Source organism: Heptranchias perlo, chromosome 1 (genome assembly GCF_035084215.1).
Source record: "Heptranchias perlo isolate sHepPer1 chromosome 1, sHepPer1.hap1, whole genome shotgun sequence".
Classification (NCBI taxonomy): Eukaryota; Metazoa; Chordata; class Chondrichthyes; order Hexanchiformes; family Hexanchidae; genus Heptranchias; species Heptranchias perlo.
In genome coordinates, this window is record NC_090325.1 from 115,705,196 (window position 1) to 115,724,494 (window position 19,299).

At 41.8% G+C, this 19,299-nt stretch overlaps 1 protein-coding gene across 1 annotated transcript in view; it reads right to left on the reverse strand.

The window, feature by feature from the left end:
• The window catches only part of LOC137325382 (AF4/FMR2 family member 1-like), a 141,862-nt gene that overhangs the window by 4,015 nt on the left and 118,548 nt on the right, over positions 1-19,299 (reverse strand). Inside the window, exons 11-19 of the mRNA XM_067990421.1 lie at positions 17,773-18,984; positions 12,411-12,502; positions 11,245-11,488; positions 9,484-9,581; positions 9,309-9,372; positions 5,563-5,699; positions 5,322-5,393; positions 3,662-3,755; positions 2,980-3,023 (exon numbers count right to left, since the gene is read on the reverse strand). Of these exons, the coding sequence (XP_067846522.1) occupies positions 2,980-3,023; positions 3,662-3,755; positions 5,322-5,393; positions 5,563-5,699; positions 9,309-9,372; positions 9,484-9,581; positions 11,245-11,488; positions 12,411-12,502; positions 17,773-18,984 (2,057 nt within the window). The remainder of the gene's footprint in view (positions 1-2,979; positions 3,024-3,661; positions 3,756-5,321; positions 5,394-5,562; positions 5,700-9,308; positions 9,373-9,483; positions 9,582-11,244; positions 11,489-12,410; positions 12,503-17,772; positions 18,985-19,299) is intronic.

Here is a 19,299-nt window from a genome sequence, read left to right on the forward strand (position 1 = left end):
CTGGGATGTTATAGCTATTACTGAACCATGGCTAAGGGAGGGGCAGGACTGGCAGCTCAATGTTCCAGGGTACAGATGCTATAGGAAAGATAGAGCAGGAGGTAAGAGAGGAGGGGGAGTTGCGTTCTTGATTAGGGAGAACATCACGGCAGTAGTGAGAGGGGATATATCCGAGGGTTCGCCCACTGAGTCTATATGGGTAGAACTGAAAAATAAGAAGGGAGAGATCACTTTGATAGGATTGTACTACAGACCCCCAAATAGTCAACGGGAAATTGAGGAGCAAATATGTAAGGAGATTACAGACAGCTGCAAGAAAAATAGGGTGGTAATAGTAGGGGACTTTAACTTTCCCAACATTGACTGGGACAGCCATAGCATTAGGGGCTTGGATGGAGAGAAATTTGTTGAGTGTATTCAGGAGGAATTTCTCATTCAGTATGTGGATGGCCCGACTAGAGAGGGGGCAAAACTTGACCTCCTCTTGGGAAATAAGGAAGGGCAGGTGACAGAAGTGTTAGTGAGGGATCACTTTGGGACAAGTGATCATAATTCCATTAGTTTTAAGATAGCTATGGAGAAGGATAGGTCTGGCCCAAAAGTTAAAATTCTAAATTGGGGAAAGGCCAATTTTGATTGTATTAGACAGGAACTTTCAGAAGTTGATTGGGAGAGTCTGTTGGCAGGCAAAGGGACGTCTGGTAAGTGGGAGGCTTTCAAAAGTGTGTTAACCAGGGTTCAGGGTAAGCACATTCCTTATAAAGTAAAGGGCAAGGCTGGTAGAAGTAGGGAACCTTGGATGACTCGGGAGATTGAGGCACTAGTCAAAAAGAAGAAGGAGGCATATGACATGCATAGGCAGCTGGGATCAAGTGGATCCCTTGAAGAGTATAGAGATTGCCGGAGTAGAGTTAAGAGAGAAATCAGGAGGGCAAAAAGGGGATATGAGATTGCTTTGGCAGATCAGGCAAAGGTGAATCCAAAGAGCTTCTACAAATACATAAAGGGCAAAAGGGTAACTAGGGAGAGAGTAGGGCCTCTTAAGGATCAACAAGGTCATCTATGTGCGGAACCACAAGAAATGGGTGAGATCCTGAATGAATATTTCACATCGGTATTTACGGTTGAGAAAGGCATGGATGTTAGGGAACTTGGGGAAATAAATAGTGATGTCTTGAGGAGTGTACATATTACAGAGAGGGAGGTGCTGGAAGTCTTAACGCGCATCAAGGTAGATAAATCTCCGGGACCTGATGAAATGTATCCCAGGACGTTATGGGAGGTTAGGGAGGAAATTGTGGGTCCCCTAGCAGAGATATTTGAATCATCCACCGCTACAGGTGAGGTGCCTGAAGATTGGAGGGTAGCAAATGTTGTGCCTTTGTTTAAGAAGGGCGGCAGGGAAAAGCCTGGGAACTACAGACCAGTGAGCCTGACATCTGTAGTGGGTAAGTTGTTAAGAGGGTATTCTGAGGGACAGGATCTACAGGCATTTGGAGAGGCAGGGACTAATTAGGAACAGTCAGCATGGTTTTGTGAGAGGAAAATCATGTCTCACGAATTTAATTGAGTTTTTTGAAGGGGTAACCAAGAAGATAGATGAGGGCTGTGCAGTAGACGTGGTCTACATGGACTTCAGCAAAGCATTTGACAAGGTACCGCATGGTAGGTTGTTACATAAGGTTAAATCTCATGGGATCCAAGGTGAGGTAGCCAATTGGATACAAAATTGGCTTGACGACAGAAGACAGAGGGTGGTTGTAGAGGGTTGTTTTTCAAACTGGATGCCTGTGTCCAGCGGTGTGCCTCAGGGATCGGTGCTGGGTCCGCTGTTATTTGTTATTTATATTAATGATTTGGATGAGAATTTAGGAGGCATGGTTAGTAAGTTTGCAGATGACACCAAGATTGGTGGCATTGTGGACAGTGAAGAAGGTTATCTAGGATTACAACGGGATCTTGATCAATTGGGCCAGTGGGCCGATGAATGGCAGATGGAGTTTAATTTAGATAAATGTGAGGTGATGCATTTTGGTAGATCGAATCGGGCCAGGACCTACTCCGTTAATGGTAGGGCGTTGGGGAGAGTTATAGAACAAAGAGATCTAGGAGTACAGATTCATAGCTCCTTGAAAGTGGAGTCACAGGTGGATAGGGTGGTGAAGAAGGCATTCGGCATGCTTGGTTTCATTGGTCAGAACATTGAATGCAGGAGTTGGGATGTCTTGTTGAAGTTGTACAGGGCATTGGTGAGGCCACACTTGGTGAGGCCACACTTGGAGTACTGTGTACAGTTCTGGTCACCCTATTATAGAAAGGATATTATTAAACTAGAAAGAGTGCAGAAAAGATTTACTAGGATGCTACCGGGACTTGATGGTTTGACTTACAGGGAGAGGTTAGACAGACTGGGACTTTTTTCCCTGGAGAGTAGGAGGTTAAGGGGTGATCTTATAGAAGTCTATAAAATAATGAGGGGCATAGATAAGGTCGATAGTCAAAATCTTTTCCCAAAGGTAGGGGAGTCTATAACGAGGGGGCATAGATTTAAGGTGAGAGGGGAGAGATACAAAAGGGTCCAGAGGGGCAATTTTTTCACTCAAAGGGTGGTGAGTGTCTGGAACGAGCTGCCAGAGGCAGTAGTAGAGGCGGGTACAATTTTGTCTTTTAAAAAGCATTTGGACAGTTACATGGGTAAGATGGGTATAGAGGGATATGGGCCAAGTGCAGGCAATTGGGACTAGCTTAGTGGTATAAACTGGGCGACACGGACATGTTGGGCCGAAGGGCCTGTTTCCATGTTGTAACTTCTATGATTCTATGATTCTATAATGAGTAAATTTAGCTGTGCTAATCCACAGTTGATTAATAGGGAATAAGTCAGGATATATGGGAGTAATAATATGTATATTTTAGGCAATGCAATATTTAAAGTATTGATCTAAGGAGATGAACATTACAGCTGCATGCACTAATTACCTGGCAACACAAGGAGATGGAGCTTGAGCTGTCCTGGAAGAACTCTAGAACACAAGACAAACACTCAATTTGCTGTCAAAAGCTTTGGGACCAGCAAAATTACAATTTTTTTCTCTCTCATTTTTCTTTCTTCCTCTTCTGAAGACGCTGACAGGTGTTTGGGTACTGTTACTCATGTGCCAATTGCATTCTGATGCTTTGCCCAAATGGCCATTCTTGATTAATCTGTTTAGACGCGAGTGTCAGTGACATAAGGCAGTGGGAGGGCATTACAGTGAAGCTTGACCCTGCCCCTATCCAACAGCTAAACGTGCACTTTTGGGGAGGAGTCAGCAGATCATTCTTAGAAGCAGGAATTGTCGCTGATTTCTCCAACCCCTCCTCCACCCCCAACCCTCCCTCCCCCTCTCCTCCTCCTCCTCCCCAGCTGCATTGCTCCCAACTGCTGCCTTGGTTGAGATTAGCTAACGCAACACAGACCAGTGTTTGAACCCGTCACCTTCCTCATCTGTATGGTTCTGTACCAATTATTGCATATGGCAAGGTTATTAGTTTTGAGACTGAACTTCTGTCAACACTTCTAATGCATCAAGTAGTTAATTGATGTAACCTGAAAAATTCATGTGGACATCACGTGTCGGTGGCTAACAAATCCACTCAGCTATTCAAACCTTGTGCTTACCTTGAAATGTTCGGTTAAGGTCCTCGAGTACTTCAAAGCAGTATCTTTCTTAAATCGAAACATTGCCATAGAAAGCAAAGACTGGCAGCGGATACTATCAATTGCAAATTGAAAAAGGAAACACAAATTACAGCACTCATCACGTTTATAGCTACAAATTGAAACAAAATAGGATTAGATTACAGCAATTACATTTCAACTTTTAAAAATCAGCTTTAGGAACATTTGATGATTTAAAAAAAAGATAAGCAACAATTAGAAGAAAAAAAATACACACAGCTGCACGACAGTCCCGAGACCAATGATATCTTTGTCACTACGATTGCAGTATCCTTTCTTAATCTCTGCACCACTCAAGATGGTTGACCATTATATCCTCCTCCACAGTTTCTCCTCTGTGTCACTGCCCTAGCTTGGTTCCACACCTACCTCTCCCGATTAAGTCAGCCTGAGGTATGCCCTACATCTCCATCCTTGGCCCCCTTCCTTTCAATGTTTGCATGCTGCTCCTCAGCAACATCAGTCATAGACATAGGGTCAACTTGCACATGTATGAAGACACCCAACTCATCTCACTGCCACCATCCTCGATTCTTTGATCACCACGAAGCAAATGGACAGCACAGTGAACATCATGTCCTGAATGAGCAAGAACTTCCTTCAACTCAACATCGGCAAGACCAAGGAAATCCTGTTTAACTCCTGCCAAAAACTGTGCACCTTAATCCTAACCCCATCCTTCTCCTTGGCAGCTCCCTCATGCTGAGTCCAACAGTGTACAGCCCCGATGTTCTGTTTGATTCTGAGCTGAGCTTCAAACCCCACATCCTAGCCACCAAGACCCCTCATTTCAACCTCTGCAATATTGCCCGTTTCTACTCCTAATGCCATTGAAACCCTTATTCACATTGTAACGTCCAGAATCGATTACTCAAACACTCTCCTTGCCTGTCTCTTAAATTCCACCTTTCACAAATTGCAACTTGCCCAAAACTCTGCTGCCTACATCCATCACATACTAAACACTTGTAAACAATTTTACAACACCAAGTTATAGTCCAGCAATTTTATTTTAAATTCACAAGCTTTCGGAGACTTCCTCCTTCCTCAGGTAAATGTTAAACCTTGTGCTTACCTGAGGAAGGAGGAAGTCTCCGAAAGCTTGTGAATTTAAAATAAAATTGCTGGACTATAACTTGGTGTTGTAAAATTGTTTACAATTGTCAACCCCAGTCCATCACCGGCATCTCCACATCATACTAAACACTGTTTCCCATCACCTACATTCTCATTAATCTTCTTTGGTTCCCTATCCGCTGATCCTTGACTTCCTCTGCAAGTCCCTCCACGGTCCCGTCCCTCCTTGCCTCTGCAACCTTTCAGCCATATGCACCTGCATGCGCCCTCTGACCTTTTGCATCATCTCTCCTGCTGCAGTCTTCAGCTGTCTCGTTCCCACACTTTGGAATGCTCTCCCGAAACCCTCCTGTCCCTTCCCTCCTTCAAGAGCCTCCTCATAACCAATCATTTTGATCATACCTTTTGGTTACCAACTGTAACCTTCTCCCCCACCACTGTGGGTATCTTCCCCTTTGTGAAGTGCTTTGGGACATTTTATTACATTAAAAAGGCTCAATATTAAGTGAAAGTTTTTACCTACCATAATACTACAAATATTTTCTCTACAGTAGTTGCTGATGAGTCGGTGAAGTTTTTTAGTTTCATAATGTATCTGAAAGGAAGTTACAAAATGATTATATTTAAATATTTATGTGATTAACACAAATGGAAATGGAAATTAACAATAAAACATGGTCATTTCTTGCACTTTCTTTAGTCATTAATGACTTTAAAATAAACTGATCAATTTGTTGACTAGATCAAGAAATGAGGGCACTTACTTGATCAAATCCACTGTTTCGGAAAACATGGTATAAGCAGACTTTGGTGGCTGTGCTTCACCTTCCATGGCTATTCCACTCTCAACAAACGATAGTGCAGCATCCAAGTAGTTGAAAGCTTTCCCAATCTTGTCTAACTAAATTGTGGAAAAAAATAACCTTACTAAAAATGTTTTTTTTTAAATTTATTTACCATGAGATTTATATTTTTAAAACACCCTCAGTTAGATCCCTGGTATGTGCAGTTAGATTCTCTCAGCTGAGGTAGCAGTATGAGCATTGTGTAATTTGCCTCAGGACCCCTGGGCTAGAGGTGCAGGACAAAAAAAAGTATCCACCCTTGATTGCTATCCAATCCTTGCTGACAGTGCACATGCAGGGATATTGGGTGAGGGCAGGATTAAGCAGGGCTCAGTTCTGCCGCTCCCACCCATGACTGATTAGGTTGCCAACACTCACCAGCAAGGCACACACGTAAATAATGCCTTCTCAGGCAAGTTACCAGAGGATACTTGACAGCCATGGACTGTGTCTCAGAAAGCAAATTCCTTCAGAAAAGTGGGAGGAAAAGTAAGAGAGAAAAAACCTTAGTAAAGTACAATTTGAATCTTCAAAATATTTTGTAGTTCAAACAATTACTGCAAGACTCTAATTGTGTCTTGTGTTAATTTTGAAGTGCAAAACATGGAACACCACAAACAATTGAAATGAACAATGCTTCTCTATGACCATTTATAGATTGGGACAAAAAGCATTTTCCTCTCTTCCTAAAAGAGAAATTTACCTAAAAAAAAAATCTTCATTTTCTAGAGGTTTTATCTCTTCACTGGAGTATGTAAAAAGAAATTAGAAATCAATTCTCCAATTGGGTCTACACACAGCAGTAACAAAGATGAAACACCACTCACACTGTGAATGTAGGAGATGAAGTACTAAATGATAACAGATAAAACTGAATCTATAAATAAGACGATTATACACAAGTAAGCTGTTAAATGTCTCAGGGGTTTTTAATCCTGGTTTGGCCAATCTAAGTTCAGCAATAAAGATACTCTTTCTCTTAGGCATAAAAATATAATTATTAGCCCACAGCAGACAGAGACAGAAGATATTCAATGCACCGGCTATGGATTTATAACTTCAAAATACAAGAAACAATCTCATCACTCCTGGAAGCTACTTTTTATTCAAATGTCTCACTCAACAGATATGAAAAACATTACTAACATGCAACACTTTTCTAAGCAACTTTCAAAAATGTATACTTTTCCAATCACAACAGCCTCAAACAATTTTGCCATTACCTAGTGATCTACATCAAGTAGAATAACAACAGGAAGGTGTCAAAACATTGAACTTTCTTAATTTATAATACTCAAATGTAACAAATATTGGAACCCAGCTCCACCATTCATTGTGCTACAGATTGGTCAACAGTCAGGATGGGTATCATGTGTACACGTGGTTTAAAAACAGAAGCTTGCATTTCCCCCTCCAACCAACATCCCCCCGCCCCACCCCAAGCTCAAGTATTTTTGCATTTGATTCTAGAAAGAACGTGAAATTTAGAAAGCTAGTTGTGTGGGCTTGCTCTATACTACAAAATCTTTCATCATATTTAAATTATATTACTGACTATTTCTGGGTTCCACTGCAAGATTTGGATGCAACACAAAATATCCTCTCCAAAAGCCTGACTGACTGGATTGCTTTCAAAATTCAAATCATGACTTTACTCGCCTGAATCAGGGATTGACTCTCACATCCAGCCAACATAGTGGAATGGATGCCCAGCAAAAGCAGCTTAAGACAAATAGTTGTTTAGGAATAGGATTGAATGCCGTTGAAATAAGGGTGAATGGAGATAATCAAATTGTCCATAGAACATTAGAATGACTGCTGTGCTACAGTGAACAAGGAACTAGCACTGGTGAAAAGTGACCAACTGAAGGATAGACATTGTAGAGTTTTGCAGAATTTTCCCTCATCAAAACTTTTGCAGAACATTTTCCTCTGACTGTAATTGTGGTACATTATCTCTGCTCGACATTGTCGATCACATCATCCTTCTTCTGCACTCACATCTGTTGTCCAGCTCCATAGTACTGCCTTCAGTTAGTTCCACTCTTGTCTATCTGTGCGAGCTATAGCATCTCTAACAATGGCTGCTCTTCCCACACCTGCAAGGTCGCTTGCCGTGTCCCCAAAAAATCTATCCTTAGCCTCCTCCTCTTCCTCATCTATATGCTGCCCCTTTGGTGACATCATCCACAGACATGGGTCAGCTTCCATATTTAGTCCTACCTCTCCACCATCTCTTCCAATTTCTTTACTGCTCTATGCTGTCAAATTGCATGTCCGACATCCAGTCGTGGATGAGCCGATGCTTCTCCAGCTAAACAATGGAAATCCTAAAGACATTGTCTTTAGCCACCACTACCAGCTCCGTACTCTTGCCATCGACTCCATCCCCCTCCCTGGACACTGTCATGAGTTGAAACAGGCTGTTTACAACCTTGGCGACCTGTTCGATTTCAAGCTGAACTTCCAATCCCATATTCTACTTCCACCTCTAACATTGACCACCTCCGTCCCCACCTCAGCCCATCTACCGCTGAAACCATCATCGATGCCTTTGTCACCTCCAAACTCAGTATCTCCAAAGATCTCCCGGCCAGCCTCCCTCCCTCCTTCCCTCCCTCAATTTCAGGTCCTGCACCAAGTTCTATTTGCCCATCATCCCTATCCTTGCTAACTTACATTGGCTCCTGCTTCCCCCAGTGCCTCAAAATAAATAATTCTCATCCTGACGTATAAATCCCTCTCTTTTCTATCTCTAAACTCTACTAGCCCCTTTAAAATCCACTTTTTTGACCAAGCTTTTGGTCACCTATCCTAATCTCCCCTTTGTACGTTCACCATTTTTTCATTCATGCCTCAGTGAATCACCTTGGGATCTAGGTGGCTGAAGGTGCTATATAAATACGAGTTATGGTTGTTGCTGTTGTTTTCTTCATAAGTGAAGCACAGCCTATAGAATCATAGAATATCACGGCACAGAAACAGGTTACCCGGCCCATCAATTCTGTGCTGGTGTTTTTCTCTGCATGAGCCATCTAATCTAATCCCATTATCCTGCTCGCTCCTCATTCACTTTAATATTCCTTTTTCAAGCAACTATCTAATTGCCTTTTAAGCAAATTTATGAACTCTGCTTCAAGAATGGTTTGTGGCAGAGGATTCCACGTTCCAACCAACTTCTGTATAAAGAAATTTTTCTAATCTTTCTTTTAATTCATTTTGTAATTATCTCACTGAGCAGTGGAAATATTCTATTGCCATTTACCTTATCACAGCCTTTCATAATCTTGATGATCTCTACAAGTCATTATGTAACCTTTACAGCTCTAGTTTTAAAAAAAAAACCACAAACTTCTCAAGTCTGTTTTTGTAACTGTAACTCCTCAACCCCAATAACATCCTAGTGAATCTACTGTGCACCTTTCCATTTCTTTTATATCCACACTAGAGTACGTTTGCATGGGCTATGTAAGGAGTGAACTTGCTGTGCCTAATAACATTTTCTTGTTGCATGCTTTTCCATGTTCTTAAGATTCAAGTTTTGTTCTAAATCATTGACAAGTTTGTTAGCTGATCAAGCAAGAAACAGTCAACCAAAGCCTAATGCAGCAAAGTTGATGCTTTGTTTTTCCACAATTCTGATAATGTCACCACTAGTAACTTACCATGACATCAGCCTTGTGCTTTATTTTTTTGGCTTCCTGCAAGTGGTGCTCTACCGGATATTGCCTTAACAAAAAGGGGTTAGAGGTCAGTATGAAGTTGTAGTCAGACTAGGTTATACTTTACAGCATGTTTTGGTGCTATGGAAAAGAACACAATGAAATCAAAATAAATTACTTGTCATCAAACTTGAGTAGAGGCCTCGTTGGTTTGGGATTTCCATTAGGGAGGGATTGTTCTGGAGTGGTATTACTGGCAGTACCCTGGTAAGACACCTGTGGATAATAAAGTTTTACAGATGTTCATTTTAATCCTTTCAATGTCACAACTGTATAAAGCTATAACCCATTGTGCTTCCATGTTGGCTGATTGGGCAAACACACCATATGACATGGTACTGACCCACAAAGAACAGGAAGATCCCATGTGCCATCCCGTGTCTGTGTCGAATTAGAAGATCTCAGGCAGGGCAACAGTAGCGGCATTACGAATGGCTTCAGTGCCCCTCAGTGAGGGAAGAAACCACTTTTCAAAGCCAATCGCTATCCAATGACCACTGCTGAAAAGTGCACGTATTACATGTTATATGAAGGCAGCTGCAATACTCCTGTCTAGGTTCCACATGGAGAGCGGCCACTTGGACAAGACTGTAGAAGCCTGCCCAACACCTTTGGAATCGTGGGTCACTGTTTTTGGAAGAGGAGGGGGAAACAGCGGGAAAAAAAAAATTCCACTGCAATGTTGCACTAAGTTTCCAATTATTTTTGTAGCATTATTCAATTACCAGCTATTTTAATCAATGGCATCCTCAGCCATTTAAAAAATAATGATCATATTACACACATTAAAAAGGAAACCTGTTATAAACTGTCCATACTCCAGTTATACTGTTGGATTTAAATCCATGAATCGTTCAAACAGATTCCGATAATTCATTAAAAATAAAAAGAAAAACTACAAATCTGAAATAAAAATAGAAAATGCTGGAAATACACAGCAGACCAGTCAGCATCTGTAATGAGAAGTGACAGGTGAGCGAGTTGGTGCAGTGCACCTATAGATCATTTATACTGCAGCCACAGGACGCTGGTGATGCAGAGCTGGATACTGAATTCAGTGGCAGGGTGCCGATCGAGTGAACTGCTGTGTCCTGGATGGTGTCAAGCTTCTTGAGTGCTGCTGCAGCTGTACCATCCAGGCAAACTGTGAGTATTCCATCACACTCCTGACTTGAGCAATGTACATGGCGAAGATGAGCCACTCTTCGCAGAGTACCCAGTCCCTGCTCTGCTCTTGTAGCCAGTGTTAGTATGGTTGGTCCAGTGAACCATCAGTGAACAGCCCCACTCCTGAGCTTGTGACAGAGGGGTGATCACTGAACAAGTGGCTGAAGATGATTGGGCCCAGCATCCTTCTCTCAGAAATTCCTGCAGCGATGTCCAGGGGCTGTGATGATTGGCCTCGGACAACCACATCCGTCTTATCAGATATGATTCTAGCTACCAGAGGGTTTTCCCATTAGTTGTAGTTTTGCTGGGGTTCCTTGGTGCCATATTCAGTTAAATACTGCCTCGATGTTGAGGGCAGCTACTCTCATCTGTCCTCAGGCACTCAGCTCTAGAGTTGATGTCTGGATCAAGGCTGTGAAGAGCTCTGGAGCAGAGTAATTCATGCAGAATCTTAACTGAACATCAGTGAGCAAGCAACAGGAAAAGGAAAGGAAGCTGTCATTTTAATCAGTTTAAATTGTAAAAGCGAAACCAGCCAATTAAACAAATTCCACAAATAATTTTACATCTAACCCCTAATGTTCAATTGGGCACACCACACATTAAATATTCAAGACTGCATTTGAACTTTACATCCAACGATGCCATAACCCACTTGATGTTTCTTACCCATGAGTCAACAAATGAAGCAGAGATTTGACATCCTTACCTTGCTTTTTAAGTGCACTGACTGTTTATCCTCTGTTCTTTTGTGCTTGGAAGATAACAATCTGGATGAAGAGTTATTCTTGCTGCTCTTAACCTTGGTTTCACTAGTACTCATTGTGGAGACTTGGCTGGAAGTACTGCTTCCACTGTTGTGCCTTTTGTGGGCAACCGTTGCTGGTTTCGGTAAAGGAGATGGAGGTGGCGGCAGAAATGGTTTTTCCTTTTCAGAGGAAGATTTGGAAACTCTACGAGGAAGGATTAACGGAAAATTTTTGTTACCTTTCAGTTAACAAAGTAGAATTAGCCTCTTGACACAAATTACTGGCAAGCATTATGTTTGTAGATATTTTAATATTCAAAATGAAAGGTGCACACTTAAGAAGGAGTCATTAATATTTATCAATAGCAACAGGATAGGAACCTAGGGACCATAAGCAGATGAAAACACTTCCTGATAACAGACCTCTAGCGTACAGCCTTCCTCTTTCAACATAACAGTTATAGTAGAATAGAACACCCACACTCAAATTTGAAATGGAACGAAAAAGAGAAAAGTAGAGAGAACCTTCCATTAGAATCTCCTCCTCATACATAATGCAAAAGAGAATGTTGATGTATTCGTGATTTGTCAGATTTCAATTTAGAAAAAATATTGCCTGTAGGACTGTTGAAAGGTATTTAAACTGACAATGTTTTTGCTTATATTCAACTGAACTATAGTTTTGTTTCATAAATTAGTAACTGCCTTGTTGAGGGATTTGTTAAAATACACTTGTACAGCAGGCTCTAACTTATAGAAAATCCCACCACAGACGTGCTTGAATTTGTAGCCTGGGTGTGCTGACGCAACCTCTTTTAGTGCAATGCTTTGAAGCTGGTGTCAGTCAGTACCAAAAATTCTGTCAAATCATACTTGATTTAAGAAATGCAAAGTCTGTTCATATCTCAAGTACTGAAATTTTTTATGATCTGCACAGAAATGATCTGCAGTTCAGCAAGTTTATGTGCTAAATATATCCAAAGCACATATGTAGGAAGCAGTACTTTTAGCTGTGGCTAGTGAATCAGCAATACTGAGTTCAACAGGTGTCTGATGAGAACTGCTTAACTGTGTTACATTAAATCTCTCTCTGGCTAATTTTAGAAATTGTGATATTAGATACACACCGCTTATGACTGGATTCCTTATGGCTTGAAGAGGACAACTTGTTTTCTTTATCCAGCTTTTGCTTTTTGCTCTCACTTACTTCCACGTCAATCTGAAATAAAACATTTTAAAACATAAAAAAGAAAATCAACATGAAATACAGTCATTTAACATCGATATTCAAAATTAAAACCGCATTATAGAATAATTTTTTCCCCTCAATATTTATACAATCATAAAACCTGAAAGATCTCCAACTTAACACTTGAGAGCAGCCTGGTAGTTTGAATGGTTCAGCATGTGACAACACCTCAGGGGATTGCGAGTTCGGAATCTGAGAGCTTGGGCGAGTTTGATTATTTCTCCATTGCAGTGCTAGATTTTGGACCACGTGATCAAACTGGAATGTCTCTCCGAGAATGGAAAATTACACCATCGTGCTTCTTCTCTTCTTCCCTTTCCCACACTCTCCATGCCAATCACAGTACCATAAATATCTCTAGACAAATTCAGAGTCACATCACCAAAACTGGAGAGAAACAACTGCAAGAGGAGAAAGAGTCCTTGCACAGCTAGCAGATTAACCACAAATACTGCAATACTCTGTTTTTAATTCCCACATTTCAGTTCTTCCCAAGTGACCATGTTTCCCTGCACCCAAATCCTTCCAGATGGCTGTTAGGTGTGTGACAGCAGCTTGGGGTAATACTAAATACTTCTTTGGGGCAGGGTGTGGAGAGAACATAAGAACGTAAGAAATAGGTGCAGGAGTAGACCATCCCCTTGAACCTGCTCCGCCATTCAACAAGGTTGGCTGATCTTCTACCTCAACGCCATTTTCCTGCACCATCCCCATATCCCTTGATGCCTTCAATATCTAGAAATCTATCAATCTCTGTTTTGAATATACTCAATGACTGAGCCTCCACACCACTCTGGCGTAGAGAATTCCAAAGATTCACCACCCTCTAACTGAAAAAATTTCTCCTCATCTCAGTCCTAAATGGCCTAACCACTTATTCTGAGACTGTGACCCCTGGTTCTAGACTCCCCAGCCAGGGGAAACATCCTCCCTGCATCTACCCTGTCGAGCCTTGTAAGAATTTGGTATGTTTCAATGAGATCACCTCTCATTCTTCTAAACTCCAGAGAATACTGGCTTAGTCTACTCAATCTCTCCTCATACGACAAACCCGCCATCCCAGGAATCAGTCTGGTGAACCTAAGTTGCACTCCCTCTATGGCAAGTATATCCTTTCTTAGGTAAGGAGACCAAAATTGTACACAATACACCAGATGCGGTCTCACCAAGGCCCTATGTAATTGCAGTAAGATATCTTTACTCCTGTACTCAAATCCTCTTATAATAAAGGCCAACATACCATTTGCCTTCCTAATTGCTTTCTTACCTGTATGTTAGCTTTCAGTGACTCATGTACAAGGACACCCAGGTCCCTTTGAACATCAACATTTCCCAATCTCTCACCATTTAAAAAATACTCTGCATTTCTGTTTTTCCATCCAAAGTGGATAACTGCACATTTTTCCACATTATATTCCATCTGCCATGTTCTTGCCCACTCACTTAGCCTGTCTATATCCCCTTGAAGCCTCTTTGCATCCTCCTCACAACTCACATTCCCACCCAGTTTTATGTCATCAGCAAACTTGGAAATATTACATTTGGTCCCCTCATCCAAATAATTGATACAGATTGTGAATAGCTGGGGCCCAAGCACTGATCCCTGTGGTACCCCACTAGTCACAGTCTGCCAACCTGAAAAAGACCCATTTATTCCTACTCTCTGTTTTCTGTCTGTTAACCAATTCTCAATCCATGCCTGTATATTACCCCCAATTCCATGTGCTCTCACTTTGTTCACCAACCTCTTGTATAGGACCTTATTGAAAGCCTTCTGAAAATCCAAATACACCACATCCACTGGTTCCCCCTTATCTATTCTACTAGCTACAGAGGAACACAGCTTTCATTGCTGCACTTCACCTGATAGCACAACTGATATCAGGAATTCATCAGGCGAGAAATCAGAGGTACAAGACCAAATCCCAGCGTAACAGTGCTGACTACCATCTCAATTAGTTTTCTTTTAGATTTTTGGTCTAATTTAAATCAATTATGAAATATTATATTTATAATTTACAGTATAACTTCCCCAGTAATTATAATCACTATTGGTGTTTATATATTTTTTCCCCACATGACCAGCATATATTAGCAATTGAAACCTTAGACTTTTTTTTTAAAAAGACCAATGAAAAGTGTTATAAATAGCATATTTTCTACCACTAATTTCTGGATAGAAATGAACCACAGTAACTTAAATTCAAAATTCAAAACAGTTCAGTTGGTAAATGCAAGCCCAGCGTGGTCCCTAAATGATAAACGATACACAACAGGTAGGTGATGGGGAGGAAGGAAGAGGGCCAGGATTATAACTCCTGCTACTCAATTATCTCTACAAGGTGACAGCTGTGGCTCAGTGGTAGCATGTTCGCCTGAGTTAGAAGGTTGTGGGTTCAAGTCCCACTCCAGAAATTTGAGCACATAATCTAGGCTGACACTCTAGTCCAGACAGATTTTTGGACTCTAGGGCAATCAAGGGATATGGGGATCGGGCAGGAAGGTGGAGTTGAGGTGGAAGATCAGCAATGATCTTACTGAATGGCAGAGCAGGCTCGAGGGGCCGTATGGCCTACTCCTGCTCCTATTTCTTATGTTCTAGTACTGAGGGAGTGCAGCACTATTGGAGGTGCTATCTTTTGGATGAGATGTTAAATTGAATCACCTTCTGCCCTCTCAAGTGGACGTAAAAGATCCCATGGCACTATTTCAAAAAAGAATAGGGGTGTTCTCCCTGGTGTCCTGGGCCAATATTTATCCCTCAACCAACATCACTGAAACAGATTATCTGGTCATTATCTCATTGCTGTTGTGGGACCTTGCAGTGTGCAAATTGGCTGCTGCATTTCCTACATTACAACAATGATTACATTTCAAAGTACTTCATTGCTTGTAAAGTGCTTTGGGACGTCCGGAGGTCGTGAAAGGCGTTATGTAAACGCAAGTCTTTCTTTCTTTACTGAAAAGTGTGCATTGACGTTGAAAGAATGTATTGGACTTTTGTGTGATTCTTCTCTTCGCACTCCTCTCCTTCACTGAAAAGTCTTCCATTCAATGTCCCAGCTTGCACAAGAAAAATGGCAACTTGGCCAGGTAGTGGAGGCTGCTAGTGTGTGTGGAACAGTACCCCAGCAAGAGTCATCATGTTTAAGAGAGGAAAAAGGGGAGAAAATTTGGGGGGGTGGGGGAGGAGGAGAGAATGCCCCCATCCCAGCTACCATTACACACCACATCTAGGCAGTGGAAAAGGGCAAGAAGGCAGCACCTCTTGCCAAACTTCAAAAGAATACCTCCCTTACCACTGGGCCATTCTGCTTAGCCTATGTAAAAATGGTACCTTATTACTCAAATAATTGACAGCTGCTCAGGGAAGAGCAGAAATAAGGATAGAGCCTAGACACTTTTGAACTTTCCTCGAGCAATTCTCTCCAACTGCATTATTCTTTAAGTATCACAATCCATGCCTTTACTGACTACGTTGCAGCATCACTGCAACACTAGAATACACCAATAACCTCCATATAAAAAGGTCTGACAGCTTACCAATTGGTGGGCCAAACACCACCTGTACTGAGACCAAGCAGGCCATATTTGGAGTCTACATGTTGGGGTCCTGTGATGTCTCGAAACCACTACTGGATTTAGTCCCAATAGCACTGGATAAATAGATATATCCCGGATACAGGACACAGTGCTACTACCTCAGATCCCTTCGACTCCTTTGGAACTCTGACATTTCACTTATGGAGCTACAGTGGTACATCTAATAAAGCATCTTCAGTTGATCCTTGCAATATTAAGGGCAAGGATCAACTGTAATATGCATATCAAACACCCAGAGGCATTAAAAAATTCATACTAAGAACATTTTTCAAATGGTAACATTTAAAATTACTACTGCATTAGTTTAGCACTTCCACCTCTAGACAGATTCCCACATTGTGCTGGAACCTCAACCCAAGATCTCCCATTCGCCCTCAGAAAGCCCACCTACTCACTAAGCTATTAGGTCAGGGCCTGAACTCATTATATTGATCAGTCAGTCAGTGTTTGGATTGAAATTCATATAGGTAGAGCTCCACATATGCATGGATTGCAAAAAAAAAAACAGTTCCTAAAGCTCCACAGAGTTATATAGAATGGGGTGGTGGAGAACGGATGGAAAGAATGATCTGATATATTTCACAGACGTGCTCCCCATAGATTGTATAAAACTTCTATGAAATACTTTGGGTTCCTCTGACTCTGTGAAGCTTCAGAGACTCCATGACAAAAATTAAAGCACTTTGGGCAAAATGTTCCACTTTACACACATGCTATGAAGGAAAGAGCCTTACCCCCAGGCAGCACAAATGCTGAGGCTGGCTCTTCTCTTGCACCAGAAGACAGGAAACATTTTAAAGCACTTTTACATTTGAATTCAGGGTCCCATGAGTGCAATGTTCAAAATGAAAGACTGCAACCTCCATACACTGTTCTCCCTATTTACCTTGATTTGGAACCAAGGCCCATTGGAGGTCAGAAATCTGTAAATCATGAGTTTTAGCAAACAAAATTCTAGCTCTGCAAATTTAAATGGAAATCTAATTGCAGCTCATGACACCCATGAAACCATAGGTCTCCAATGACATCATGTGTCTGGAGATCCCCTGCTTTATACTAGAAGTGTCATCGACAACAGGAGTAGCATGTGTTTTCGATGTAAAACTGTACTGCTCCTGATTGCCATCCTGCTGGAGAAAGTGCATGTGATGCGTTTGGGTCTTTGCTGAAGGCATAATTTAGCTCAGCTGAGGGTCCCACATGTCTCTTCTCATGCGAAGAACAGCCATGGTAGTGCAGGGTTGCTCCTGGTCCTGCAACCACACTCGGCACAGCTGGCTCCACCACCAGGCTACCTACTTGGGTGGATTTCAGTGGAGAAGGTGCAGCAGCAGCACTGTGAAATTTGGCAGGCCTATGAAAATCACACCAAATTTACGTCTCTAATCCAGCATGAAAAGCAAAGCATAAATAAGGACATTAAAGCCGTAGTCACAATTCTGAGGAGATTAGCCCTTTGCGAGACAGTGACATGAAAATCCTCACAGAAATGGTAGCAAAATAATCTATCTTCTCCTGCCACAAATGCTTCTCCCATCAGCCAAGTTGGCAGTCATGTCTGGTCAAAGGATGCATGGGAATTAGTAGGTTTTTGTTGTTGGGAAGAAGGGAACAGCAAGAAAAGAAAAACAACTCACCTTGTGCTTTCTCTTGGCCTTGCTGGATAAGCTTTCCTTGCTCTCCTTCAATCCATCCTGATTCTTCTGGCCAATACATTCCATAATACAGTTAGTGGGTTGTTGGCTCTCTTTGCCAGGCAGTGATGGGATTCTTGATAGCAGACTTAAATCGATTTTTACCATTAATGGCCAGTTAACTTTACTGTCTCTTATTGGGGACAGCAGACCCCCATTCCCCCTGGCAGGCAAAACCTGATCTTTGAGAATATTGTCCTTTACCTGATTGACTGGTTTACTCAATTTAGTCCTAATTTCCTTTGTGATGGCTTTACTGGTACTACTGCTGATTCCTTCTTTGACCTTACCAGCAGGTTTATTAATGTTGGTGTGACTTTCCTCCCTAACCTGACCGCCAGGTTCATCGATGTTGGTCCGAGTTACCTCCCTAACCTCATTAGCAGGCTGAAGGAGAGTAGTCCTCTTTACTTCTTTGACCTCAGTGGCAGGTTTGCTAATGTTAATCTTGTTTACGTTCCTGACCTCAGCAGCAGATTTATGGAAGGTAGCCCTGCTTACCTCCCTGGGCAGTTTACTGATATTAGCCCCATTTTCAACATTTTCCTGTATCTGAGGTACAAGGGCTGCAGGAGGCAGACTACAACATGAAGGTGGCTCATCTTTGTTGGAAACTTGGTCTGTGGACAAAGAGTCTCTATCTACAAATTCCTTGGATTTGGCAGCATTCTGTTTGGGACTCTTGAGCTTTTTCCTTTCAGATGAAATCTTGGCTGAAGAGTCAGACTGCCTTTTTTCACTAGATCGCTGCCCATCTTTTATTTTTACTTTGGCCTGTCCTGTGGAAGGCTGGTCTTTATCACCATATGTGCAAGGTTCATTTTCAACTTTCTTATCTTCTCGGTTTGCTTCAGGCACAAGAGTTTTAACAGGTTTGTTAGGTTGCTTTTTACCAACAGCTTGTTGCTGAGTGTTGCCATCATGCAGAGCAGGGGATTTCTGATGTTTGTTTTTACTCAGAGATGCTTCCTGTGTAGTTCTTTTCTCTCTGCCAGAGCCAGTACGATCATGACCCTCCTTCACTTCAGATGTCCGGCTGTCCTGAGAATTGTGCCCATCCAATAATTCCCTCTGGCTCTCAGAAGGCGCAGCTGGCTGGCTCGCCATATTCAACCAGTTATCAAGTTGCCATTTATTTGCTGGTGCAGGGTCAGGCTACAAGAGAGTCCACAAGATGAAAGAAATCAGCTGTAATATGCATATTAAACACCTAGAGGTATTAAAAAATTCATACTAAGAATACTTTTCAAATGTTAACATTTACAAATTACTATTGCATCAGTTTAGCACTTCCACCTTTAGACAGATTCCCACAGTGTACTGGAAGCTCAACCCAGATATAGATTGTAGGTGGACTGCCCACAAATTCCTATTTCTAAAGCAAGTAAACGTGCCGAAGTTTCTGACAATTTTGGCTGCCACTGTGTGGTTTATCATGGTCAAGGTGGACCTGGACAGAGGGAAGTGAGA